The sequence below is a fragment of the Polyodon spathula genome, chromosome 6 (assembly GCF_017654505.1).
Source record: "Polyodon spathula isolate WHYD16114869_AA chromosome 6, ASM1765450v1, whole genome shotgun sequence".
NCBI lineage: Eukaryota > Metazoa > Chordata > Actinopteri > Acipenseriformes > Polyodontidae > Polyodon > Polyodon spathula.
The window spans coordinates 585,633-612,611 of NC_054539.1; the positions used below are offsets into that span (position 1 = coordinate 585,633).

Below are 26,979 nucleotides of genomic sequence, written 5' to 3' on the forward strand. Positions count from 1 at the left end.
TGTGTTATTGTGCTCAGTCAGTGTCTGTGTTATTGTGCTCAGTCAGTGCCTGTGTTATTGTGCTCAGTCAGTGCCTGTGTTACTGTGCTCAGTCAGTGCCTGTGTTATTGTGCTCAGTCAGTGTCTGTGTTGCTGTGCTCAGTCAGTGCCTGTGTTATTGTGCTCAGTCAGTGCCTGTGTTACTGTGCTCAGTCAGTGCCTGTGTTATTGTGCTCAGTCAGTGCCTGTGTTATTGTGCTCAGTCAGTGCCTGTGTCACTGTGCTCAGTCAGTGCCTGTGTTATTGTGCTCAGTCAGTGCCTGTGTTATTGTGCTCAGTCAGTGCCTGTGTTATTGTGCTCAGTCAGTGCCTGTGTTATTGTGCTCAGTCAGTGCCTGTGTTATTGTGCTCAGTCAGTGCCTGTGTTATTGTGCTCAGTCAGTGCCTGTGTTATTGTGCTCAGTCAGTGCCTGTGTTATTGTGCTCAGTCAGTGCCTGTGTTATTGTGCTCAGTCAGTGCCTGTGTCACTGTGCTCAGTCAGTGCCTGTGTTATTGTGCTCAGTCAGTGCCTGTGTTATTGTGCTCAGTCAGTGCCTGTGTTATTGTGCTCAGTCAGTGCCTGTGTTATTGTGCTCAGTCAGTGCCTGTGTTATTGTGCTCAGTCAGTGCCTGTGTCGCTGTGCTCAGTCAGTGCCTGTGTCGCTGTGCTCAGTCAGTGCCTGTGTTATTGTGCTCAGTCAGTGCCTGTGTTATTGTGCTCAGTCAGTGCCTGTGTTATTGTGCTCAGTCAGTGCCTGTGTTATTGTGCTCAGTCAGTGTCTGTGTTATTGTGCTCAGTCAGTGCCTGTGTTATTGTGCTCAGTCAGTGCCTGTGTTATTGTGCTCAGTCAGTGCCTGTGTTATTGTGCTCAGTCAGTGCCTGTGTTATTGTGCTCAGTCAGTGCCTGTGTTATTGTGCTCAGTCAGTGCCTGTGTTATTGTGCTCAGTCAGTGCCTGTGTTATTGTGCTCAGTCAGTGCCTGTGTCGCTGTGCTCAGTCAGTGCCTGTGTTATTGTGCTCAGTCAGTGCCTGTGTCACTGTGCTCAGTCAGTGCCTGTGTTATTGTGCTCAGTCAGTGTTGTGCTCAGTCAGTGCCTGTGTTATTGTGCTCAGTCAGTGCCTGTGTTATTGTGCTCAGTCAGTGCCTGTGTGTTGTGCTCAGTCAGTGCCTGTGTTATTGTGCTCAGTCAGTGCCTGTGTTGTTGTGCTCAGTCAGTGCCTGTGTTATTGTGCTCAGTCAGTGCCTGTGTCGCTGTGCTCAGTCAGTGCCTGTGTTATTGTGCTCAGTCAGTGCCTGTGTCGCTGTGCTCAGTCAGTGCCTGTGTTATTGTGCTCAGTCAGTGCCTGTGTCGCTGTGCTCAGTCAGTGCCTGTGTTATTGTGCTCAGTCAGTGCCTGTGTTATTGTGCTCAGTCAGTAGCTGTGTTATTGTGCTCAGTCAGTGCCTGTGTTATTGTGCTCAGTCAGTGTCTGTGTTATTGTGCTCAGTCAGTGTCTGTGTTATTGTGCTCAGTCAGTGCCTGTGTTATTGTGCTCAGTCAGTGCCTGTGTTATTGTGCTCAGTCAGTGCCTGTGTTATTGTGCTCAGTCAGTGCCTGTGTCGCTGTGCTCAGTCAGTGCCTGTGTTATTGTGCTCAGTCAGTGCCTGTGTCGCTGTGCTCAGTCAGTGCCTGTGTTATTGTGCTCAGTCAGTGCCTGTGTCGCTGTGCTCAGTCAGTGCCTGTGTTATTGTGCTCAGTCAGTGCCTGTGTCGCTGTGCTCAGTCAGTGCCTGTGTTATTGTGCTCAGTCAGTGCCTGTGTTATTGTGCTCAGTCAGTGCCTGTGTTATTGTGCTCAGTCAGTGCCTGTGTCAGTGCTCAGTCAGTGTCTGTGTTATTGTGCTCAGTCAGTGCTCAGTCAGTGCCTGTGTTATTGTGCTCAGTCAGTGCCTGTGTTATTGTGCTCAGTCAGTGTCTGTGTTATTGTGCTCAGTCAGTGCCTGTGTTATTGTGCTCAGTCAGTGCCTGTGTTATTGTGCTCAGTCAGTGTCTGTGTTATTGTGCTCAGTCAGTGCCTGTGTTAGTGCTCAGTCAGTGCCTGTGTTATTGTGCTCAGTCAGTGTCTGTGCTGTGCTCATTGTGCTCAGTCAGTGCCTGTGTTATTGTGCTCAGTCAGTGCCTGTGTTATTGTGCTCAGTCAGTGCCTGTGTTATTGTGCTCAGTCAGTGCAGTCAGTGCCTGTGTTATTGTGCTCAGTCAGTGCCTGTGTTATTGTGCTCAGTCAGTGCCTGTGTTGTGTGTGCTCAGTCAGTGCCTGTGTTATTGTGCTCAGTCAGTGCCTGTGTTCTGTGTTATTGTGCTCAGTCAGTGCCTGTGTTATTGTGCTCAGTCAGTGCCTGTGTTATTGTGCTCAGTCAGTGCCTGTGTTATTGTGCTCAGTCAGTGCCTGTGTTATTGTGCTCAGTCAGTGCCTGTGTTGTTGTGCTCAGTCAGTGCCTCTGTTGTTGTGCTCAGTCAGTGCCTGTGTTATTGTGCTGTGTTATTGTGCTCAGTCAGTGCCTGTGTTATTGTGCTCAGTCAGTGCCTGTGTTATTGTGCTCAGTCAGTGCCTGTGTTATTGTGCTCAGTCAGTGTCTGTGTTATTGTGCTCAGTCAGTGTGTGTTATTGTGCTCAGTCAGTGTGTGTCGCTGTGCTCAGTCAGTGCCTGTGTTATTGTGCTCAGTCAGTGCCTGTGTCGCTGTGCTCAGTCAGTGCCTGTGTTATTGTGCTCAGTCAGTGCCTGTGTTATTGTGCTCAGTCAGTGCCTGTGTTATTGTGCTCAGTCAGTGCCTGTGTCGCTGTGCTCAGTCAGTGCCTGTGTTATTGTGCTCAGTCAGTGCCTATGTCGCTGTGCTCAGTCAGTGCCTGTGTTATTGTGCTCAGTCAGTGCCTGTGTCACTGTGCTCAGTCAGTGCCTGTGTTATTGTGCTCAGTCAGTGCCTGTGTTATTGTGCTCAGTCAGTGCCTGTGTTATTGTGCTCAGTCAGTGTCTGTGTTATTGTGGTCAGTCAGAGCCTGTGTTATTGTGCTCAGTCAGTGCCTGTGTTATTGTGCTCAGTCAGTGCCTGTGTCGCTGTGCTCAGTCAGTGCCTGTGTTATTGTGCTCAGTCAGTGCCTGTGTTGCTGTGCTCAGTCAGTGTCTGTGTTATTGTGCTCAGTCAGTGTCTGTGTTGTTGTGCTCAGTCAGTGTCTGTGTTATTGTGCTCAGTCAGTGCCTCTGTCGCTGTGCTCAGTCAGTGCCTGTGTTATTGTGCTCAGTCAGTGCCTGTGTCACTGTGCTCAGTCAGTGCCTGTGTTATTGTGCTCAGTCAGTGCCTCTGTCGCTGTGCTCAGTCAGTGCCTGTGTTATTGTGCTCAGTCAGTGCCTGTGTCATTGTGCTCAGTCAGTGCCTGTGTCGCTGTGCTCATTCAGTGCCTGTGTCGCTGTGCTCAGTCAGTGCCTGTGTCGCTGTGCTCAGTCAATTCTCAGTTTCTGAGGGTTTAGCCTCCCCTCTCCATCTCATGGCCTATAAACATGAGTGCATATATATATTCTATTACCATGGCAATTTATTTTTAGAACAAGTTGGCCGGATCTAGTTTGAAATAATTTGGATTCCTGGCAGTGCATGTGCTTAACACAATAGTGTAACCTCTTTACCCATAGGTGGGATTTGGAACCAAAATATGGGGGAGCAAACTACTATTAAATTCTGTACAGAAGAAACAGTTTGCCTTTCCTGTTCTGGCAGGTGTTTCTGCTGAAATGATGTTGAGTGCACAGATCTAACAAGAGTAAGCACATGAAATGGAAGTGCAGTTACATCCTTTAGTCTAATGTTCCCAGCACTTAGGCAGAGTTCAGCTGGTCTGTGTGTATTCGATACCTTAATTCAGAATAATGTAGGGCTTGAGAGAGGGCCCATATTAACATTAGTGGAAATTGATTAACTGTGCCATCTACACACACACACACACACACAGACACACACACACACACACACACACACACACACACACACCATTTTAGGTTTCTTTTCCCCTACACAGTACACAGCTTTCTATTGAACTTCTAGATGAGTCTTTGACAAACTATATAAAGAACACTATAAAATACAATAAACCAGAAGCAATATTTGAGAAGACGCTGAATATTGGGTGCTATGGATAATAAGCACAATGACGGTAATGCGGAAGGCTTTTGGAGTTGGTGTCTGGGCCATTACTCAAGGACAGTGCTGACCGTTCTAGATAATGAATGCAATTGATATCGCGGCAGAAATGTGCCAATCAATACATAATGGTGGTGTTTGGGTGGGCTCTCCTAACACCCAGCTCATCCTGTCATTACAGTTGGAAAGAATGGAAATGAGAAGGGGCTGTGTTTGGCAGCGTGGCCACTGATGGGGTTTGCTGCATTAAACTAAGTAACAGTAGCTGAGGATTGGGTGGCAAGGCCAACATTCAGTATTGTCACTATCACTCTGCTATTCTGCTATCTGATATACAGAATAAACAATTAAACATCATGCTTAAAAATAGAATGATACATGATAGTGTTTAAATATAGACGTTGTGGGAATTCATAGGTATTTACCTTCAACATAAATCAATTGGCTAAGTGTTAGTCAAACAGGTTACTATGGGTTATTTAAAACAATATAGCACAGTGTATTATTATTATTATTATTATTATTATTATTATTATTATTATTATTTATTATATTATTATTATTATTATTATTACTACAACAATTCTCATGAAATAGTCCTAAACCTGCATTTTAATACTGACCACAATTTAAAGCGTTCGATTTTAATTCTTCGTCAATACAGTTCTATGGAATCAATCCGAACACTGCAGATAGGATGAATAAGAGGGACACTACTCCTCGTTAAACAAATAACATTTATTTATAGCAGCAAGCAGCAAGCCAGCAAATAGATTGTGTCTGTCTAAAAAGATAACAATACTAGTGAAGTGTGTGGTTTGTTATTAAGTGCTTTATTAACCCTGATAACATCTTATTCTCTGCCCTACCCTGTCTAAATCTTAGTATTAGTATTTCTAATTAATATTCAACCTTCATTCAATCACTTCCAACGCAGAATGCGACAGGACGCAAACTATGCCAAATTTACATTTTTAATTGGAAAGAAGATAGTCCTATCAATAACCACTTATAATAAAGTAACAACAGCATGTGTAATTCACCATTCTCGATTGACAGCAGATTATACCAAGTCTTTAACAAACTAACAAGTCCGGTAGCCACTGAAGAGCAACAGAGCAGTGCAGCTTTCCCCGGTGCGTAAAGATGCCGGGAGAGTTATTCCAGTTGCTGTACAGTGCGGAGGTGTGTCTGTGCGTGACATCACTCACTAGAGAGAGAGAGCGACTCGACTTGAGAACAAGTACACAACTATAAGCGCTGCGGACGCTTTTGCCAGAAGTGACTTTTTCTTTTTTACAATTCGCCAATTGAGCGTTCACTACTTACTACTGCATTTTAAAAGCGGAAAGGATAACTGGCATCTCTGTACTGACATCTCACTGGATTTCGTCTCGTCTGGAAGTGCATCATATGGTCACCTGTATCTGGACTCGGGAAGAGAGTGTGGGGATGATGGAAGAGATCTTTGCCGACTCGAACAGCCCCTCTGCGGTGTTCTCTGCTTCAGTTTAAGGGGGTTGGATGGGGGTCTGTCTGGACTGCATCTGTGCGTAAGTAGTATTTGCTGTGTGACTTGCACTAAAATGAAGTTTGGAAGCCGCACTTGCATTCTGAATGTGGGTGGCACCAAGTACGTGTTCCGCAGAGATGTGATCAAGGATTTCCCTCTCAGGAGAGTCAGTCGTCTCCACGGCTGCGTGTCGGAGAAAGAGGTGCTGGAAGTGTGCGATGACTACGACCGGGAGAGGAACGAGTTTTTCTTTGACCGACACTCGGAAGCTTTCGGCTTTATCATGCTCTATGTGAAGTATGGCAAGCTCCGCTTCGCCCCGCAGATGTGCGAGCTGGCTTTCTACAACGAGATGATCTACTGGGGGCTGGAAAGCGCGCACCTGGAGTTCTGCTGCCAGAGGCGACTGGACGACAGGATGTCCGAGACTTACACCTACTACTCAGAGGAAGACACGAAAACAGAGGACGAGCTGAGAGTGGAGGAAGAGGGCGAGGACCCGGCGGGACGGGGCAGAGGGAGCGCACAGTGGCTGGAGAGGATGCGGAGGACTTTTGAGGAGCCCACGTCCTCCATAGCCGCGCAGATTCTGGCCTCGGTGTCGGTAATATTTGTGATTGTGTCCATGGTGATCCTATGTGCCAGCACGCTGCCAGACTGGAAAACTGCAGAGAACAGAAGCGTGGACGAGCACAGGTACACAGAGCACTTAACGGACCACTCTGGGTATTTATATTTTATTTCATTTACCTAGCATGACATACACTTAGCCTGACTGTTAACATTATTGCAATGTGTGATTGCTCAGCGGGAGTTATGGATCTGATCAAACCATTTGTAACCCGTTTGAACAAGTGCCACAGAGTAGATTAAAGCAGCTAAATTATGAAACAAACGGAGCCTCCGCCACTGTTTTTTCCAGTCAGTGACTGACACAGAGCAAACCCGATGATCGCACCGGGGCTATTTGCAATAACGCTGATTTAGATCACTGATATCTCAGTCAAGAAACCGTGTCCTATATGTTTGTTTTCAATAACATTCATTTGGTTTCAGGATAAAGTCATTTAACGTCAGAAAACCCCAGATGGGAGCCTGTGGTTTGAGTAATGCTGTTATTTGCCTGAGTGCGTGACACATATTACCGGTAGTAGAAAACACGATTAGCTTCGATTTATTTTCTATAGAAGAGTATTTCGAATCTGCAAATATTGAATTGATGAAAGTTAACAGAATAAATAGTAGTGATTCGCTGTAACGCTGGCTGAAGAGGCAGGGGGTATTCTCTTGTCTTGAGCGCCACAAAACCCTTTGTTCAAATATTCTAAGATTTTCAAAGTAGTGTTTTGGGTATTCGTTTGTATTTTCTATTATGTTTGTTTATACGCAGTACTTGAATGGATAATGGGAAAATATATATATATATATATATATATATATATATATATATATATATATATATATAATGTAAAAAAAAAAAAAAAACTGTGAAACCTGTTCATTTTACGGTTTAAAAAACCTGCCAGCTGGGTTGCCAGTAATATACAGTGTAAAAAACAGTATCACAGTACATCATATTATGGTAAGAGTTTCTTGATAACCGTCATTTGTACAGTAAAACAGTGTCAGCTGGTGAGCGAATTACCGTATAATGTTATTACAGTAAAACCGTGTAAAAATAGTAGCATACTTCGTGTTTTTACATACATTCGGGTAATCATTTTTAGAGATTTAAAAAACATACTTTTACAGTAAAAGATCATAGCGATTAGTAAATTTCAGCAAATTAACTCTTAATAAAATGAGTTTACATGAACGACAACTCCTCCACAGCAATAACCGCCCCTCGGATTTACTTAATAAACTACGATACAGCCAGCATTGAACCCAGCAGGGAACGAAAACACCAATAAAGGGAATAGATGGCTTGCCCACTCCAACATCTGACCTGCCACAAAATGGTGACCACACAAAATATGAACAAAACACATAAAATGGTGAGGAAACACAAAGGACGTGTACATTTACATATAACTGTGCAACCGCACATCACATTTAACACACAGTTAACGCTGTTAAAACGCTGCTATTTGTAATCAGCCTGCAATGGATTCTGGGATTCCAGTTTTAACGTAATTAGAGGTAATATCGACGGTATTTAACAGTCGACGCTACGCATGTTTTTTTTTTTGTTTTTTTTTCTTTCAAGAAACGTGCTGTTAAAACAACGAAAAATATCTGTTTTTACTTTTTAAATGTAAAAATCTGTTTTTTTTTTTAAAGGAAATGTTCTGTAAAAATAAACATATTTTCTTCTTTTTAGTATGAAGGTAATTTGCTGTTAAATTGAAGGTAAATTGTCATTTTATAAGAGAAGGCAATTTACCTTCACCGTTTAGCGTAATTTTAACGTTGAATTTACGGACATATATATATATATATATATATATATATATATATATATATATATATATATATATATATATATATATATATATATATATCCTTTAAGTTAGGCGTATTTTAAAAATCTACTTTCCTAAAAATAAATGTAAAAATACAAATGTTAAAGGGTACTTCTGTCGTTCCTCCTAGGAGACCCTCACTCGAAACATCACAGTATCAGTTTTCAATGTTATTCATCGAACAAGTGTCGCTGCTGCGGTTTGCTATATAGCAGCTGCTTATTGGAACACAGTGCAGGATTTACTGTTTACACAGCCAGATAAGATGATAATTCAATACCAGCAGATGATACTGCACTTTATCGACCAAGCTATACGTTTTATTTAAAGGGAATGTATGATGACGTCCTTATTTAAACTGTATGTCTGTTGGTAGGGTGAGATTGCTGTTATCGATTTTTAAAAAACGCTTATTGTAGCTAGTTTTGTTAAATACCTTGCATTAATAATCACGGCACAATTATCCAGTTTATATTTCTAGAGCTTTACAGCACAATGAAACCAGACAAAGGCGTCTTGCTGGGGGTGCTTTCCTATGCATTTACTCGGGTTAAACGAAGCCGTAAGCAAGTTATAAATACTCAACACAACGTAAGCAAATTGAAAATCCAGCATATTCAGGATTGCTTTTGGTATACCCAACTATTGGGCATGAGTCCACCTGTGTAATTCTGTTTTGGTATTATTATTATTATTATTATTATTATTATTATTATTATTATTATTATTAGTTTTAGCCTCACATTTTAGGGACTCTCTTCCCCGTGGTGGTGATAAGGTGTTCCACAGGATTAGAAATCTTTCAAGAACTTAAGAATTCCTAAAGGATTCAGCTGGTAAGTCATTTTAAAGACAAATTTCCCATTTACAGTAGTCAAGTTAATTCAATAATGTAAGTAGCCTAATTATCGGATATATATATATATATATATATATATATATATATATATATATATATATATATATATAAAATCCAACTATAGTCCTTGTATCCAGATAGTGCAGAATAAAATGAAAGCATCGCCCCGTTCAATCAGAAAATGAAAGTAATCTGTGAAAAGGACGAGGGGCCTGCTGGAGGGAGAGGAAGCAGGGCTGGGCTCTGTTGAAAGCTGAATCGAAAAGTTCTTCTCACTGTGTGGCAGCGTTAACATTTTATCAGAACAAATACAGTGTAGTGTATGCGTTTTGATTCCAGATCCTTTTTGCTGAGAACACCAGCTATGCAGTCATACGTGCATAACACAATAATACATACACAAAAAAAACAGCGATGTATTTTAGGAAAGGGGTGCGTCTTTATTTTATTTCTTGGCTTTATTTACTTTCATAAGAACATAAGAAAGTTTACAAACAAGAGGAGGCCATTCGACCCATCTTGCTCGTTTGCTTGTTAGGAGCTTATTGATCCCAGAATCTCATCAAGCAGCTTCTTGAAGGATCCCAGGGTGTCAGTTTCAACGACATTACTGAGGAGTTGGTTCCAGACTTCTGTTCTGAATGCCGCTTTATCTAATCTCCATTTGTGACCCCTGGTCCTTGTTTCTTTTTCAGGTCAAAAAAATCCCCTTTTAGCATTCTGAATGCTTGAATCAGATCACTGCATAGTCTTTGTTCAAGACTGAATAGATTTAATTCTTATAGCCAATCTGCATATGACATGCCTTTTTAAATAATTTTGGTTGCTCTTCTTTGCACTCTTTCTAGAGCAGCAATATCCTTTTTGTAGCGAGGTGACCAGAACTGAACACAACATTCTAGATGAGGTCTTACTAATGCATTGTACAGTTTTAACATTACTTACCTTGACTTAAATTCAACACTTTTCACAATGTATCTGAGCATCTTGTTGGCCTTTTTTATAGCTTCCCCACATTGTCTAGATGAAGACATTTCTGAGTCAACATAAACTCCTAGGTCTTTTTCATAGATTCCTTCTTCAATTTCAGTATCTCCCATATGATATGTATAATGCACATTTGTATTGCCTGCATGCAGTGCCTTACACTTTTCTCTATTAAATGTCATTTGTTGTGTGTCTGCCCAGTTCTGAATGCTGTCTAGATGATTTTAAATGACCTTTGCTGCTGCAATGGTGTTTTCCACTCCTATTTTTGTGTCGTCTGCAAATTTAACAAGTTTGCTTACTACACCAGAATATAAGTCGTTAATGTAGATTAGGAATAGCAGAGGACCTAATACTGATCCCTGTGGTACACTGCTGGTTACCTCTCCATTTTGAGGTTTCTCCTCTAATCAGTACTTTCTGTTTTCTACATGTTAACCACTCCCTAATCCGTGTACATGCATTTCCTTGAATCCCTACTGCGTTCAGTTTGGGAATTATTCTTTTATGTTTGCCTGAGATATACAGGGCTGGAGAGTATTACTCATTGTTATCCTCAGGTGCTTTACTGCACATGCAGACCGCTCTACAGTGCCACCTCCCACCCAGTGTGCCCAAGCTGAGCACGTGCTTGTGCAAATCGTTGTAGAAATACCTGTTTGTGGCCCCATGCAGTGGTGGTCTGTGAACAAGCGAGTGGACTCATGGTTTCAGCAGTCTTTTTTTTTTGTTGTGCAGCCCTGTATGCTAATGAGTGATACCACAGGTGTAATGATATACTATGATATCACAGCAAAGCCTATTAAAACATAGAAAAAGTCTAGACAAGTATGGTAATAAAGAGTAGGGTAAAGCACTGTAACAATCTAAACAGTAGATGTATAGTATAACGCAAGAAAAGCATGGTGCAATGCAAATATCATTGTGTTTGTGATTGTGAATTTATTCATGTTGTGTAATTATGCTTGTATTGATACCATGCATTTTTATTCTGTATACTGTACTTGTGAGTCCTGTCCAGATTCTCATCGTCATGATTCCGGTGGGCAGACTTGTTATAAAATGAATTAAACTACCCTTCTGCTGCCAAGAAGGAGGCTACCGGCTGAACTAAAGGAGCTCTCCTTCTCAAGCTTGACAAGCAGAGTCCATACCAGCAGCCACGGAGAGGAGTCCCAGGACCTGACAAGCAGAGCTGTCTATCAGTTCTGTTTTATCAGGTTCAATGTACTGTAACATGCACTAAGCCATTTATAAATTGAAGCCAATAAGAGGAAGCTCACTATGGCCAGTAGCAGGAACAGAGCAGCCAGCATGCAGTACAGTGCAGCTCATTGTATAACACACTTCAAAGACTAGAGTGCAGCTCTCATTGCAGACCACACTGCAAAGAGGATTCACTAGAGTGCAGCTCACTGTGTAACACACTGCAAAGAGGATTCACTAGAGTGCAGCTCATTGTGTAACACACTGCAAAGAGGATTCACTAGAGTGCAGCTCATTGTGTAACACACTGCAAAGAGGATTCACTAGAGTGCAGCTCATTGTGTAACACACTGCAAAGAGGATTCACTAGAGTGCAGCTCTCATTGCAGACCACACTGCAAAGAGGATTCACTAGAGTGCAGCTCATTGTGTAACACACTGCAAAGAGGATTCACTAGAGTGCAGCTCTCATTGCAGACCATACTGCAAAGAGGATTCACTAGAGTGCAGCCCTCATTGCAGACCACATTTCAAAGAGGATTCACTAGAGTGCAGCTCTCATTGCAGACCACACTGCAAAGAGGATTCACTAGAGTGCAGCTCTTATTGCAGACCACACTGCAAAGAGGATTCACTAGAGTGCAGCTCATTGTATAACTCACTGCAAAGAGGATTCACTAGAGTGCAGCTCTCATTGCAGACCACACTGCAAAGAGGATTCACTAGAGTGCAGCTCATTGTGTAGGTTACTGATTATTATTATTATTATTATTATTATTATTATTATTATTATTATTATTATTATTATTATTATTATTATGTTTAAAGGAGATTAAATACGGTAAAATATACAAATAAATAGAAAACCAAAAGATTTGGTTTTCTAAACAAAGGCCACGTTAATTGTTGACACCCCCCCCCCCCCCCCCCCCCCCCAGAAAGCCCCAGTTTGTGAGGGTGAGTTGATATGAAACTGTACTTTTGATCAGATCTAAACAAGGCACTTGTGAGACGACGGTACGTAGGAGATGCCCGTGACTCTCTGCCAAAACTCCTTTTACTCCCAGATGCAATCCCCATGATAATCAGCATTGCATCCTTTTAAAAGTGCTGTTGTCAACTCCATAATGAGAACACTGAGATCTGTAAGTAACACAGGGGGACACGTTACTGTGGCTTTGGGTAGGTACTGCAAGGGCATTGTTTACTGTCCTATATCCCTTCTGATAGATGATTGACACCGTTGCTTTGTGCAGGGGTTTAACTGTTTAAACACTGCAGATCTGTAAAGAGGTCTAAGAAAAATGATCCCACTCAAAACTGCTTGTGCACTTTAAGGAAATAAGCCCAGTCAACAAAACAGACAAACAAACTGGTCCCGCTGTTGGGTGTGACCATAAATAACTTTTTTTTCCACATAGGACACCAATTAATTAGTTATAGTATAGTTTTACATTAGGTTTTGTAATGGAGTTTTTTTTAAGTTATGGAAGTTTTTAAACACCGAAAACCAAGTTCAAAACAGACAGAATAAGTTCCATGACATTGGTCTTCTAATCATTACCCTAAACATCTATGAAGCTGAGACACTACAGAGCTGTTCCTCCTCACTCTGGAACGTCTTTGAAGCTGAGACACTACAGAGCTGTTCCTCTTCACTCTCAAACATCTATGAAGCTGAGACACTACAGAGCTGTTCCTCTTCACTCTCAAACATCTTTGAAACTGAGACACTACAGAGCTGTTCCTCTTCACTCTCAAACATCTTTGAAGTTGAGACACTACAGAGCTGTTCGTCTTCACTCTCAAACATCTTTGAAGTTGAGACACTACAGAGCTGTTCCTCCTCACTCTGGAACGTCTTTGAAGCTGAGACACTACAGAGCTGTTCCTCTTCACTCTCAAACATCTATGAAGCTGAGACACTACAGAGCTGTTCCTCTTCACTCTCAAACATCTTTGAAACTGAGACACTACAGAGCTGTTCCTCTTCACTCTCAAACATCTTTGAAGTTGAGACACTACAGAGCTGTTCGTCTTCACTCTCAAACATCTTTGAAGTTGAGACACTACAGAGCTGTTTCTCTTCACTCTGGAACATCTTTGAAGCTGAGACACTACAGAGCTGTTCCTCTTCACTCTCGAACGTCTTTGAAGTTGAGACACTACAGAGCTGTTCCTCTTCACTCTGGAACATCTTTGAAGCTGAGACACTACAGAGCTGTTCCTCTTCACTCTCAAACATCTTTGAAGTTGAGACACTACAGAGCTGTTCCTCTTCACTCTCAAACATCTTTGAAGTTGAGACACTACAGAGCTGTTCCTCTTCACTCTGGAACATCTTTGAAGCTGAGACACTACAGAGCTGTTCCTCTTCACTCTCAAACGTCTTTGAAGTTGAGACACTACAGAGCTGTTCCTCTTCACTCTGGAACATCTTTGAAGCTGAGACACTACAGAGCTGTTCCTCTTCACTCTCAAACATCATTGAAGTTGAGACACTACAGAGCTGTTCCTCTTCACTCTGGAACATCTTTGAAGCTGAGACACTACAGAGCTGTTCCTCTTCACTCTCAAACATCTTTGAAGTTGAGACACTACAGAGCTGTTCCTCTTCACTCTCAAACATCATTGAAGTTGAGACACTACAGAGCTGTTCCTCTTCACTCTGGAACATCTTTGAAGCTGAGACACTACAGAGCTGTTCCTCTTCACTCTCAAACATCATTGAAGTTGAGACACTACAGAGCTGTTCCTCTTCACTCTGGAACATCTTTGAAGCTGAGACACTACAGAGCTGTTCCTCTTCACTCTCAAACATCTTTGAAGTTGAGACACTACAGAGCTGTTCCTCTTCACTCTCAAACATCTTTGAAGTTGAGACACTACAGAGCTGTTCCTCTTCACTCTGGAACATCTTTGAAGCTGAGACACTACAGAGCTGTTCCTCTTCACTCTGCTCACCACGCTGTGTCTTTCACCTGATTAACAGCTCTAGTACAGTGTTAGAAATAGAACATTCATGGTTAGCCTTGGGCTGTAACAAGATTTCTGGACACAAGATTTGTTTTTACATTTGATTCTGTTTTATTCCCCTCAATTTCAAATTGAATTATTCTGATTTGCACGTTATATCTGTCTGTATGTCCCTTGTTCAATGTTTAATTCTCAATTACAGTGCCACTCTGAAATAGATAGGAAGACCAGTGGTATAAACTAATGTCTTTTTAAATCAGATTATCAAGTTATTAAACTTTTTTTTAGAGCTTCTTTCGTATTTGAGTGGCCCTGCTATGTACACACAAACATTGATTCTCTCTCAAACACTTGAACACCTGCTAGACTGCAATATGCTTTCTTGGCTTGAATATGAACATGTGAAGCTTATTACAAACTTAGTCAATCACTAATTCCATCTGTCCAGCCAGTTGGTTGGCACCGTGTTAACTATTCTAACATTTTCCAAAAATAGGAAGGTTTTATATATATATATATATATATATATATATATATATATATATATATATATATATATATATATATATATATATTAAATGGTATAGATTAACCATTAAGTCTTTTAATAAATAACCGTAACAATTACTTTAGGTCAGTAATTGTGGATGTTACAAAAAACATTGTTCAGCAATTGATTCAGAGACGATGCATCATTGTGATAGGGGAATGAGAGGTGTGATGCCCAGATATAACTGCTGTATATGGGACATTCATTTTTCTATTTATTTATTTTTTTAACAAAAAGGATCTTCTACACAACAAATGGTTATGTCAGCTTGAATCACCTTAACATCTGTGAATGCCTTGTTTCCATCTGACTAATCACAGTGTTAACTTCCCAGTCTATTACCACATTAAACCTCTTTCATCGCAGTCACACAGAGAGGTAATGTACAGGCACGCCATGCTCACAGTGGAGCGTGACTGTGACTGTGTGGGATCAGCAGACGGGGACAGCACACAGCACACCTCCCCAACACTGACCCTGACGAAGGTAAAATATGAGCCGTGCAGGGGGAGTCAGATTGAAACAGGACCAGCAAGGAGGGAGAGGTTTGTGATCATCATGGGAGAAGTGTGCAGCTGAAAATGTGGGAAGCATGGAAAAGGAGAATAAGAATCCAGGCAGAGAACAGGGGTCAGGAGAGAAACTTTCAGCACATGGGGAGAGAAGGACAGGGCTGCTGCTTTATCATCATCTTCATAAATCATTCACTATTATGATAAGAAATCATGATCAATGATTGCAACCCATATGCATCTGTCTCATTGAAATCCTGATCAGAATGTGGTTTATTGTTTGGGTCTCTGTATCTCTGCTGCAACTTGAAATGCTTTTGAATCAGTTCCTTATTTAATGGCTTGGGAACTAATAGTTTTGATCATCAAATACTCATCCTAGATGAGAGATGAGTCATTTTAGATGATCGGTTTCAATTCATGATTCAGCAATGCCTGTAGTCAGACCTTGATCATTAACCAGTTTGTATTAACTGAGGTGCTGATTGTCTGCTGGCCGAACTCAATTCACCGTATTCCCACAAATGGCTCCCATCCTTTGAAATAAACTCCTAAGAAATAGTCCCACCCCCTCCTTTACTGCGCTTTGTGTCTTGCAGGATAATCGAGGCGGTGTGCATCGGCTGGTTCACGGCGGAGTGCATCGTGCGCTTCATCGTGTCAAAGGACAAGTGCAAGTTCATGCGTCGGCCCCTGAACATCATCGACATGCTGGCTATCACCCCGTACTACATCTCTGTGCTGATGACGGGGCTGACCGGTGAGAACTCGCAGCTGCAGCGGGCCGGGGTGACCCTGCGCGTGCTCCGCATGATGAGGATCTTCTGGCTCATCAAGCTGGCCCGTCACTTCCTGGGGCTGCAGACCCTGGGGCTGACGCTGAAGCGCTGCTACCGTGAGATGGTCATGCTGCTGGTCTTCATCTGCGTGGCCATGGCCATCTTCGGGGCTCTGTCCCAGCTGCTGGAGCATGGGCTGGACCTGGACATGGGTAACGAGGACTACGCCAGCATCCCCGCTGCTTGCTGGTGGGTTATTATCTCCATGACCACGGTTGGCTATGGAGACATGTACCCCATCACCATGCCCGGGAGGGTGCTGGGAGGGGTCTGTGTGGTCAGCGGCATTGTCCTGCTGGCATTGCCCATCACCTTCATCTACCATAGCTTCGTCCAGTGCTACCAAGAACTCAAATTCCGCTCCGCGCGCTGCAGCAGGAGCCTGTCTGCAGAGTTCTTAAACTGATCCTGACACCTCCCCAACCACTCAAGGGAGCTGCAATCAAAGAAGGTGCCAGATTTCATTTAAAAGAGACAATGACTTTGTCTTTCCAAGGATGTCCCTGTAGTGTCTCTGTTTTTTACGAGGTAGGCGTTTAGGAACAGGAAGTAAAGAGTCGGATCTACACAGAACTGAAGACTACTAGGGAGTGAATTTCAGTTTCCTCACAGCCTTTTACAGCTTTAAACCACAAAGGCTTTTTCAACATATTTATTTGCTATGAATATATACAATCCATATTTTGAGATTAAAAACAAACCAAAAAAATAGCAACACCTACAAACTTCGGCTCAAGAGGAAGCTGACGGCTTGAATCACTAAGCTTCTGTTACAAAGCACACTGCAATGTTACACCAAATATCATGGGATGAAAACTTGCGATCTGGTTGGCTAAAACACAATGCATAATCCCAAGTAACCTGCATGACACTTTGTCAATGGAAGCTGGATGGGCAGAGTGAATATTGGCTCATCTGGGCACTGTGCACTGCTGCTGGGGAATAACCTTTCAGCATCTAAACATGGAACCTCTCCTCCAGACTCATGGGGCCTTTCCCAGCAGCTACATTGAGATGAATCACCAGCAGTGCTCTGTGGACCAAGAATATTGTAACTCTTCCTTGTCACCTTTACTTGTCTCATTGTTCCACGGCAGTAGTGCAAAGTGGTCAAGTGCCTTCATAATCACCCAGTGTGCAATATCCCTACACACCACAATAACTAAACCTTAGATACAACATAGCAAATTCTATCTGTATCCGTGATGTACCAAAGCAGTAATATTCAACATCTGGAGCGAGCAGAATTATGGGGCAGCAAATGTCTGGTGATTCTCTCTGCTTTCGGTTCTGACAGAGGTGATTACAGGACTATACTGGCTGATCTGTGATTCAGCTCATTGCAGATACAGAGGGTACTGCTGCTATTGAAGGTCAATGTGATGTATCTGAGGCTTCACTGTTCTCCTTGTGGTCTGCAGCCCAGGTATCGCTTCCAGCTTCTGTGTGCGATGAGGCGTCAGGTGGGCTGCAGGGAATTATGCATTAGCTTTGAGCCAATCAGATTTAGAGTTTTCGGTCCAGTGACATCACATGCTGAAGAGCTGATGGTTCTGTACACATTGAGAGTCAAGCCAGCGTCTGGACTCTATTCTTCTTTACACAGAGATCAGCAGGGTCCAAGAGCTGCTTGTTCTCGTTTTATGAAGAAAATCATGATAAAGGTTCCTTCTGTGAAAAAACAAAGTCTCTTAACAGTGCGTGAGTCTCTTTAGCTTGTGTGTAAGTGTAAGTTAAATGCACACAAGGGTTCTATTTTAATAGCTTAAACATGGGCAGTATTGACTGTAGGGCAGCTGTTGTGGAGATGAGTAAATGTGCCTGTTCCAGGAAACCAGCAGGTATTCGTATTGGGACAAGGGACATGCTATTTATTTATTTATTTATTTATTTATTAAGTATATTTCTATTTGTGTTTATTGATTGAATCCACCACTAGGATTAATTATCCCATTCGAAGTGGGGTTGGTTCTGTTCCAGTCATTGTGTCTATCATTGTGTTAGTTAGTTTGTTTCATAATGCTGTATATACAAGGGTAGAAACCCGTTCTTTAAGTCAAAGATCACACTCTGTCCGAATCCGAGTTACTAGAGTATCAACATGCTTCAGTGTGATTATTTGTTAATATATAATGTTTTTTTTCCCTAAGGATTGAGATGGCACTTGTTACAGCCCAATTTTTGTACTTTAATAACTTCAACCCTGTTCAATTGATTTGCACAAAATATTGCATGCCATAGCAAGACAAATGCCATAGGTTAGATCTCTTGACATGTCCAATTTTGTGCAATGTCATGGGTTAGATCTCTTGACATGTCCAATTTTGTTCCATTCAGATGGTCGGATTCCGAGATCCGGATCGTGAAGAAATGTAGAAAATCAGTGTTGAGTTATCTATACCCTGATTTCTGACTGTGTTGATTGAAATCTGAACATTGACTGTGAACGCATTCAGTATGTGATTACAGAAGTCATTCAGCTGTAAACAATATGGCACTTGGATTTTCATCAACTGTCTGAAACTTTGGTGATCTCATGACGATCCGTCACAAGCTGTGCATGAAAACGCACCTTGATCTGTGGAGCCGCTGTGCAGAGCATTCAGAATTCAGATCCTCTCTGAGCCCATCTGCTAGAGGGAACATGCATGTAAATCCAGCTAATTAAAATGTGCCAATGAAAGGAAGTAACCAGCAAGAAAAAAACAAAAAAGACAAGCTGCTCAAGGAAACTGTCAGTTAGTTAACCTGTGTGATTCATCAGGGGATATGCCTTCATCAGTAATCTGGAGCATGTTACATTGCAGCTGGTCCACATTGGCCTTAAAGAAAAGGTTTCCCCACTGAGGGTTACACGGCAACCACGTTTGATGAATAACTATTCAGGAGACTCATCAAATGCTTAGCTGTTTCCTGTTTGTTTTTATAACTAATTGCCCTATTTGTTTCCTAGATGAATATTGAACTGCTTGTTGCTTTAACTGTGGACACAGAGGCACTAAATTATCAGAAGGGATCTGAGATGTAGTGGTGGGGCTGAATGATGGTGCTGCTGTGTTTTAATGATGCTGTAGCAATCTGCAATACACATGCATATATAAAGATGTGCTTTGGATGATTTAGGATGAATATTCCATGATTTTCAAAGGCATTGCTGATCTGTGGTGATAAACAGTCAATGTCTAGTCACAGCCTCACATTAGCAGACTGGACTGATTAGCACAGATAATGATAGCGACGCTTAGGACCCTTTAATGGTCAATTATTAGAGAAGAGCGACTGCTATTACAAACCGTTCCAGATTTAACACCTAAAATGTCACAAAACTGAAGCTCTTTCAGGGTGACCTTTTACACCGATGATCCAGTCAGGCAAGTGTGTAAATGCTGCCTTCCAGAAAGCTAATTAAATGTCTTCATTTACAAGCTCTGTCAGCGTTGTCTGGTCATAATGTATTTAGTGAGGCTGAATGGTAAGAGCAGAGAATGTTCTGGACAGCTAAAACAAGATAGGCAGCTTCCTGCCACATCCAGACCCTAATGAGCAAGGGCCTGTTATTATAAAGCAAGAGGTTACTGCAGTGCGCCATGGGATAGTGAAGTGCGGTCAAGCAGAGAAAGGGTTAGCATGCTAGGAACCTTACAAGAGGTTACTGCAGTACACCTTGGGTTAGCGAAGTGCGGTTTGACTTTTTACATAATTAAATGAAGTAAAAACAAACTGCTAGTGTTATACAATTATTGAGAAACAACTTCTGAACACACGATGATTTAGGAATCCTTAAATTACAATTCTGAATATTTCTAGCATTTTATATATATATATATATATATATATATATATATATATATATATATATATATATATATAATATAAAATAGGTCAAAGTTTTTAAGGTTGTGATCCAGTGAAAAGATTTATCTGTCACACGAAACAAATCCATATTGCAGATTGTATTGCTTCCCATTTTCAATTCCCAAGTTTTCAATTAAAAGTCTGTTTGCTCTTTTGGAACTTGCATGGGAGCCAAAGTGTTTATATTATTACATTGTTGTCTACCCTTCCTTGTCTTACTGCATTGTACTGTACTGTAAGACAGAGTCAATTAGTGTTTGCTTTCCCCTTTGTTCATACAAGCCCGCTAGAGGGGAATTCAATCAAAACAAATACAGCTCCACTTTATGGCTCATGTTATTTCCATTCTATAGCGATATTGAATTCAAATGCTAGGCACAGGAGGACACACACCCTGAGCAAGCAAGAAACGTGCTGTATCTGAAAAGCCCTTAATTGAGAACTGATCTAATGTATGACACCCCTTAGCAGTATTTGATTGAATATCGGCACAGAACGGGGTTATATAGCAGTGCTGTAAGTTTTGATTGAATTCTCCCTAAGTAGCAATGCTGGCTCTCTTATGTGTTACAAACAAACAGAACATGACATGAAACAAATAGAACATGCATAAAATGCACATGGGAAACAGGTACAGTCTGACTTAATTTAGACCCTGTGCTCTTTACTTCTGTATGAGTTCCCAACATTCATTAAGAGACCCTGTCATTTGGACTCTGGGCCATGTCTATTCTTGTACTGCAGAGCACTGGCTAGTCCTATTCCATCGTCCATTTCTATTCTTGCACTGCAGAGCACTGTCTCATCCTGTTCCATCGTCCATTTCTATTCTTGCACTGCAGAGCACTGGCTCATCCTGTTCCATCATCCATTTCTATTCTTGCACTGCAGAGCACTGGCTCATTCCTGTTCCATCCTGTCCATTTCTATTCTTGCACTGCAGAGCACTGGCTCATCCTGTTCCATCATCCATTTCTATTCTTGCACTGCAGAGCACTGGCTCATCCTGTTCCATCGTCCATTTCTATTCTTGCACTGCAGAGCACTGGCTCATCCTGTTCCATCGTCCATTTCTATTCTTGCACTGCAGAGCACTGGCTCATCCTGTTCCATCATCCATTTCTATTCTTGCACTGCAGAGCACTGGCTCATCCTGTTCCATCGTCCATTTCTATTCTTGCACTGCAGAGCACTGGCTCATCCTGTTCCATCATCCATTTCTATTCTTGCACTGCAGAGCACTGGCTAATCCTGTTCCATCGTTCCATTTCTATTCTTGCACTGCAGAGCACTGGCTCATCCTGTTCCATCATCCATTTCTATTCTTGCACTGCAGAGCACTGGCTAGTCCTGTTCCATCGTCCATTTCTATTCTTGCACTGCAGAGCACTGGCTCATCCTGTTCCATCATCCATTTCTATTCTTGCACTGGAGAGCACTGGCTCATCCTGTTCCATCATCCATTTCTATTCTTGCACTGCAGAGCACTGGCTCATCCTGTTCCATCATCCATTTCTATTCTTGTAGTGCAGAGCACTGGCTCATCCTGTTCCATCATCCATTTCTATTCTTGCACTGCAGAGCACTGGCTCATCCTGTTCCATCATCCATTTCTATTCTTGCACTGGAGAGCACTGGCTCGTCCTGTTCCATCGTCCATTTCTATTCTTGCACTGCAGAGCACTGGCTCATCCTGTTCCATCATCCATTTCTATTCTTGCACTGCAGAGCACTGGCTCATCCTGTTCCATCATCCATTTCTATTCTTGCACTGGCACTGGCTAGTCCTGTTCCATCGTCCATTTCTATTCTTGCACTGCAGAGCACTGGCTCATCCTGTTCCATCATCCATTTCTATTCTTGCACTGGAGAGCACTGGCTCATCCTGTTCCATCGTCCATTTCTATTCTTGCACTGCAGAGCACTGGCTCATCCTGTTCCATCATCCATTTCTATTCTTGCACTGCAGAGCACTGGCTCATCCTGTTCCATCATCCATTTCTATTCTTGCACTGCAGAGCACTGGCTCATCCTGTTCCATCATCCATTTCTATTCTTGCACTGGAGAGCACTGGCTCATCCTGTTCCATCATCCATTTCTATTCTTGCACTGCAGAGCACTGGCTCATCCTGTTCCATCGTCCATTTCTATTCTTGCACTGGAGAGCACTGGCTCATCCTGTTCCATCGTCCATTTCTATTCTTGCACTGGAGAGCACTGGCTCATCCTGTTCCATCGTCCATTTCTATTCTTGCACTGCAGAGCACTGGCTCATCCTGTTCCATCATCCATTTCTATTCTTGCACTGCAGAGCACTGGCTCATCCTGTTCCATCATCCATTTCTATTCTTGCACTGCAGAGCACTGGCTCATCCTGTTCCATCATCCATTTCTATTCTTGCACTGGTGAGCACTGGCTAGTCCTGTTCCATCGGCTGGCTCATCCTGTTCCATCATCCATTTCTATTCTTGCACTGCAGAGCACTGGCTCATCCTGTTCCATCGTCCATTTCTATTCTTGCACTGCAGAGCACTGGCTCATCCTGTTCCATCGTCCATTTCTATTCTTGCACTGCAGAGCACTGGCTCATCCTGTTCCATCATCCATTTCTATTCTTGCACTGCAGAGCACTGACTCATCCTGTTCCATCGTCCATTTCTATTCTTGCACTGCAGAGCACTGGCTCATCCTGTTCCATCATCCATTTCTATTCCTCCACTGCAGAGCACTGGCTCATCCTGTTCCATCATCCATTTCTATTCTTCCACTGCAGAGCACTGGCTCATCCTGTTCCATCGTCCATTTCTATTCTTGCACTGCAGAGCACTGGCTCATCCTGTTCCATCGTCCATTTCTATTCTTGTAGAGCAGAGCACTGGCTCATCCTGTTCCATCATCCATTTCTATTCTTGCACTGCAGAGCACTGGCTCATCCTGTTCCATCATCCATTTCTATTCTTGCACTGGAGAGCACTGGCTCGTCCTGTTCCATCGTCCATTTCTATTCTTGCACTGCAGAGCACTGGCTCATCCTGTTCCATCATCCATTTCTATTCTTCCATTGCAGAGCACTGGCTCATCCTGTTCCATCATCCATTTCTATTCTTGCACTGCAGAGCACTGGCTCATCCTGTTCCATCGTCCATTTCTATTCTTCCATTGCAGAGCACTGGCTCATCCTGTTCCATCATCCATTTCTATTCTTGCACTGCAGAGCACTGGCTCATCCTGTTCCATCATCCATTTCTATTCTTGCACTGGAGAGCACTGGCTCATCCTGTTCCATCGTCCATTTCTATTCTTGCACTGCAGAGCACTGGCTCATCCTGTTCCATCATCCATTTCTATTCTTGCACTGGAGAGCACTGGCTCATCCTGTTCCATCGTCCATTTCTATTCTTGCACTGCAGAGCACTGGCTCATCCTGTTCCATCATCCATTTCTATTCTTGCACTGGAGAGCACTGGCTCATCCTGTTCCATCGTCCATTTCTATTCTTCCACTGCAGAGCACTGGCTCATCCTGTTCCATCATCCATTTCTATTCTTGCACTGCAGAGCACTGGCTCATCCTGTTCCATCATCCATTTCTATTCTTGCACTGCAGAGCACTGGCTCATCCTGTTCCATCATCCATTTCTATTCTTGCACTGCAGAGCACTGGCTCATCCTGTTCCATCATCCATTTCTATTCTTCCACTGCAGAGCACTGGCTCATCCTGTTCCATCGTCCATTTCTATTCTTCCACTGCAGAGCACTGGCTCATCCTGTTCCATCATCCATTTCTATTCTTGCACTGCAGAGCACTGGCTCATCCTGTTCCATCGTCCATTTCTATTCTTGCACTGCAGAGCACTGGCTCATCCTGTTCCATCGTCCATTTCTATTCTTGCACTGCAGAGCACTGGCTCATCCTGTTCCATCATCCATTTCTATTCTTGCACTGCAGAGCACTGGCTCATCCTGTTCCATCGTCCATTTCTATTCTTGCACTGCAGAGCACTGGCTCATCCTGTTCCATCATCCATTTCTATTCTTGCACTGCAGAGCACTGGCTCATCCTGTTCCATCGTCCATTTCTATTCTTGCACTGCAGAGCACTGGCTCATCCTGTTCCATCATCCATTTCTATTCTTGTAGAGCAGAGCACTGGCTCATCCTGTTCCATCATCCATTTCTATTCTTGCACTGCAGAGCACTGGCTCATCCTGTTCCATCGTCCATTTCTATTCTTGCAGAGCACTGGCTCATCCTGTTCCATCATCCATTTCTATTCCTCCAGAGCACTGGCTCATCCTGTTCCATCGTCCATTTCTATTCTTGCACTGCAGAGCACTGGCTCATCCTGTTCCATCGTCCATTTCTATTCTTCCACTGCAGAGCACTGGCTCATCCTGTTCCATCATCCATTTCTATTCCTCCACTGCAGAGCACTGGCTCATCCTGTTCCATCATCCATTTCTATTCTTCCACTGCAGAGCACTGGCTCATCCTGTTCCATCATCCATTTCTATTCTTGCACTGCAGAGCACTGGCTCATCCTGTTCCATCATCCATTTCTATTCTTCCATTGCAGAGCACTGGCTCATCCTGTTCCATCGTCCATTTCTATTCTTGCACTGCAGAGCACTGGCTCATCCTGTTCCATCATCCATTTCTATTCTTGCACTGGAGAGCACTGGCTCATCCTGTTCCATCGTCCATTTCTATTCTTGCACTGCAGAGCACTGGCTCATCCTGTTCCATCATCCATTTCTATTCTTCCACTGCAGAGCACTGACTCATCCTGTTCCATCGTCCATTTCTATTCTTCCACTGCAGAGCACTGGCTCATCCTGTTCCATCATCCATTTCTATTCTTGCACTGGAGAGCACTGGCTCATCCTGTTCCATCGTCCATTTCTATTCTTCCACTGCAGAGCACTGGCTCATCCTGTTCCATCATCCATTTCTATTCTTGCACTGCAGAGCACTGGCTCATCCTGTTCCATCATCCATTTCTATTCCTCCACTGCAGAGCACTGGCTCATCCTGTTCCATCGTCCATTTCTATTCTTCCACTGCAGAGCACTGGCTCATCCTGTTCCATCGTCCATTTCTATTCTTGCACTGCAGAGCACTGGCTCATCCTGTTCCATCGTCCATTTCTATTCTTGCACTGCAGAGCACTGGCTCATCCTGTTCCATCGTCCATTTCTATTCTTGCACTGCAGAGCACTGGCTCATCCTGTTCCATCGTCCATTTCTATTCTTGCACTGGAGAGCACTGGCTCATCCTGTTCCATCGTCCATTTCTATTCTTGCACTGCAGAGCACTGGCTCATCCTGTTCCATCGTCTCATTTCTATTCTTGCACTGCAGAGCACTGGCTCATCCTGTTCCATCATCCATTTCTATTCTTGCACTGGAGAGCACTGGCTCATCCTGTTCCATCGTCCATTTCTATTCTTGCACTGCAGAGCACTGGCTCATCCTGTTCCATCGTCCATTTCTATTCTTGCACTGGAGAGCACTGGCTCATCCTGTTCCATCGTCCATTTCTATTCTTGCACTGCAGAGCACTGGCTCATCCTGTTCCATCATCCATTTCTATTCTTGCACTGCAGAGCACTGGCTCATCCTGTTCCATCATCCATTTCTATTCTTGCACTGCAGAGCACTGGCTCATCCTGTTCCATCATCCATTTCTATTCTTGCACTGTTCCAGAGCACTGGCTCATCCTGTTCCATCATCCATTTCTATTCTTCCACTGCAGAGCACTGGCTCATCCTGTTCCATCATCCATTTCTATTCCTCCACTGGCTCATCCTGTTCCATCATCCATTTCTATTCTACCACTGCAGAGCACTGGCTCATCCTGTTCCATCATCCATTTCTATTCTTGCACTGGAGAGCACTGACTCATCCTGTTCCATCATCCATTTCTATTCTTCCATTGCAGAGCACTGACTCATCCTGTTCCATCATCCATTTCTATTCTTGCACTGGAGAGCACTGGCTCATCCTGTTCCATCGTCCATTTCTATTCTTCCATTGCAGAGCACTGACTCATCCTGTTCTATCTTCCATTTCTATTCTTGCACTGCAGAGCACTGGCTCACCCTGTTCCATCGTCCATTTCTATTCTTGCACTGCAGAGCACTGGCTCATTCTGTTCCATCATCCATTTCTATTCTTGCACTGGAGAGCACTGACTCATCCTGTTCCATCTTCCATTTCTATAGAAGACAGATTTTCTGCTCGGATTCGCCTAAAATAGTAGCAATCAATTATTTAAAATCCCTTCAGTTTAATTCAGCTGCTGTGTTCCAAATTACCTTAATTTAACACAGTCGTTTAAAACATTGGGCTGGAGGTATATATTTTTTAAAAACAGTGCATGTCATATTTGCCTGATCTACGGTGATACACAACTAAAGAGAGGTAGTATTGTACAGAATTATTTATGGAGCAAAAGCAGAGGCGATGAAGAGGACACCTTTGCTCAGTGTGCTGTACTGTATGCATCATATTCTCCTTTCTCTTTTAAACATGTAATATACTGTGTTTGTGTCAGAACCAAGCTCTTTGCTGGTTCACATGGCAATGACTGTCCTTTCTTGACTAAATCATGATTTAGCGTTTGAGATTTTAATGAACTGACAAAGCTTCATGTTAAATATACAGTAGATGTTACTTTAGGACAAAGGGATTAAATATCTATTCTTTAAATGTGACTGCCATTTCAGCAGAATCTTTTTGTTATTAGGAAATAAAAACAGAAGTTTATAGTTTTAAATTTTATAAACATCTATTTTATATATTGCTTATGTTTCCAGTATCCAGCTTATATACTTAAAAATGAATAAAAATGATGCTTCTCAATTGTGCTTCTCTTTATTAAAAACATAAGAACATAAGAAAGTTTACAAACGAGAGGAGGCCATTCGGCCCATCTTGCTCGTTTGGTTGTTAGTAGCTTATTGATCCCAGAATATCATCAAGCAGCTTCTTGAAGGATCCCAGGGTGTCAGCTTCAACAGCAT

General features: G+C 42.7%; 1 protein-coding gene across 1 annotated transcript; it reads left to right on the forward strand.

The window, feature by feature from the left end:
* The first annotated feature begins 5,775 nt into the window (after positions 1 to 5,775).
* On the forward strand, positions 5,776 to 16,510 carry LOC121316497 (potassium voltage-gated channel subfamily G member 3-like). The gene is made up of 2 exons (XM_041251531.1): positions 5,776 to 6,428; positions 15,857 to 16,510. The coding sequence occupies exons 1-2, from the start codon at positions 5,776 to 5,778 to the stop codon at positions 16,500 to 16,502; spliced, it is 1,299 nt and encodes a 432-aa protein (XP_041107465.1). The 3' UTR covers positions 16,503 to 16,510.
* Positions 16,511 to 26,979: the final 10,469 nt, after the last annotated feature.

Coding starts and splice junctions, on each gene's coding strand:
- LOC121316497 (XM_041251531.1), top strand. CDS start 5,776: ATGAAGTTTGGAAGCCGCACTTGCATTCTGAATGTGGGTGGCACCAAG. Junction 6,429..15,856: donor CACTTAACGGACCACTCTGG/GTATTTATATTT, acceptor TGTGTCTTGCAG/GATAATCGAGGCGGTGTGCA.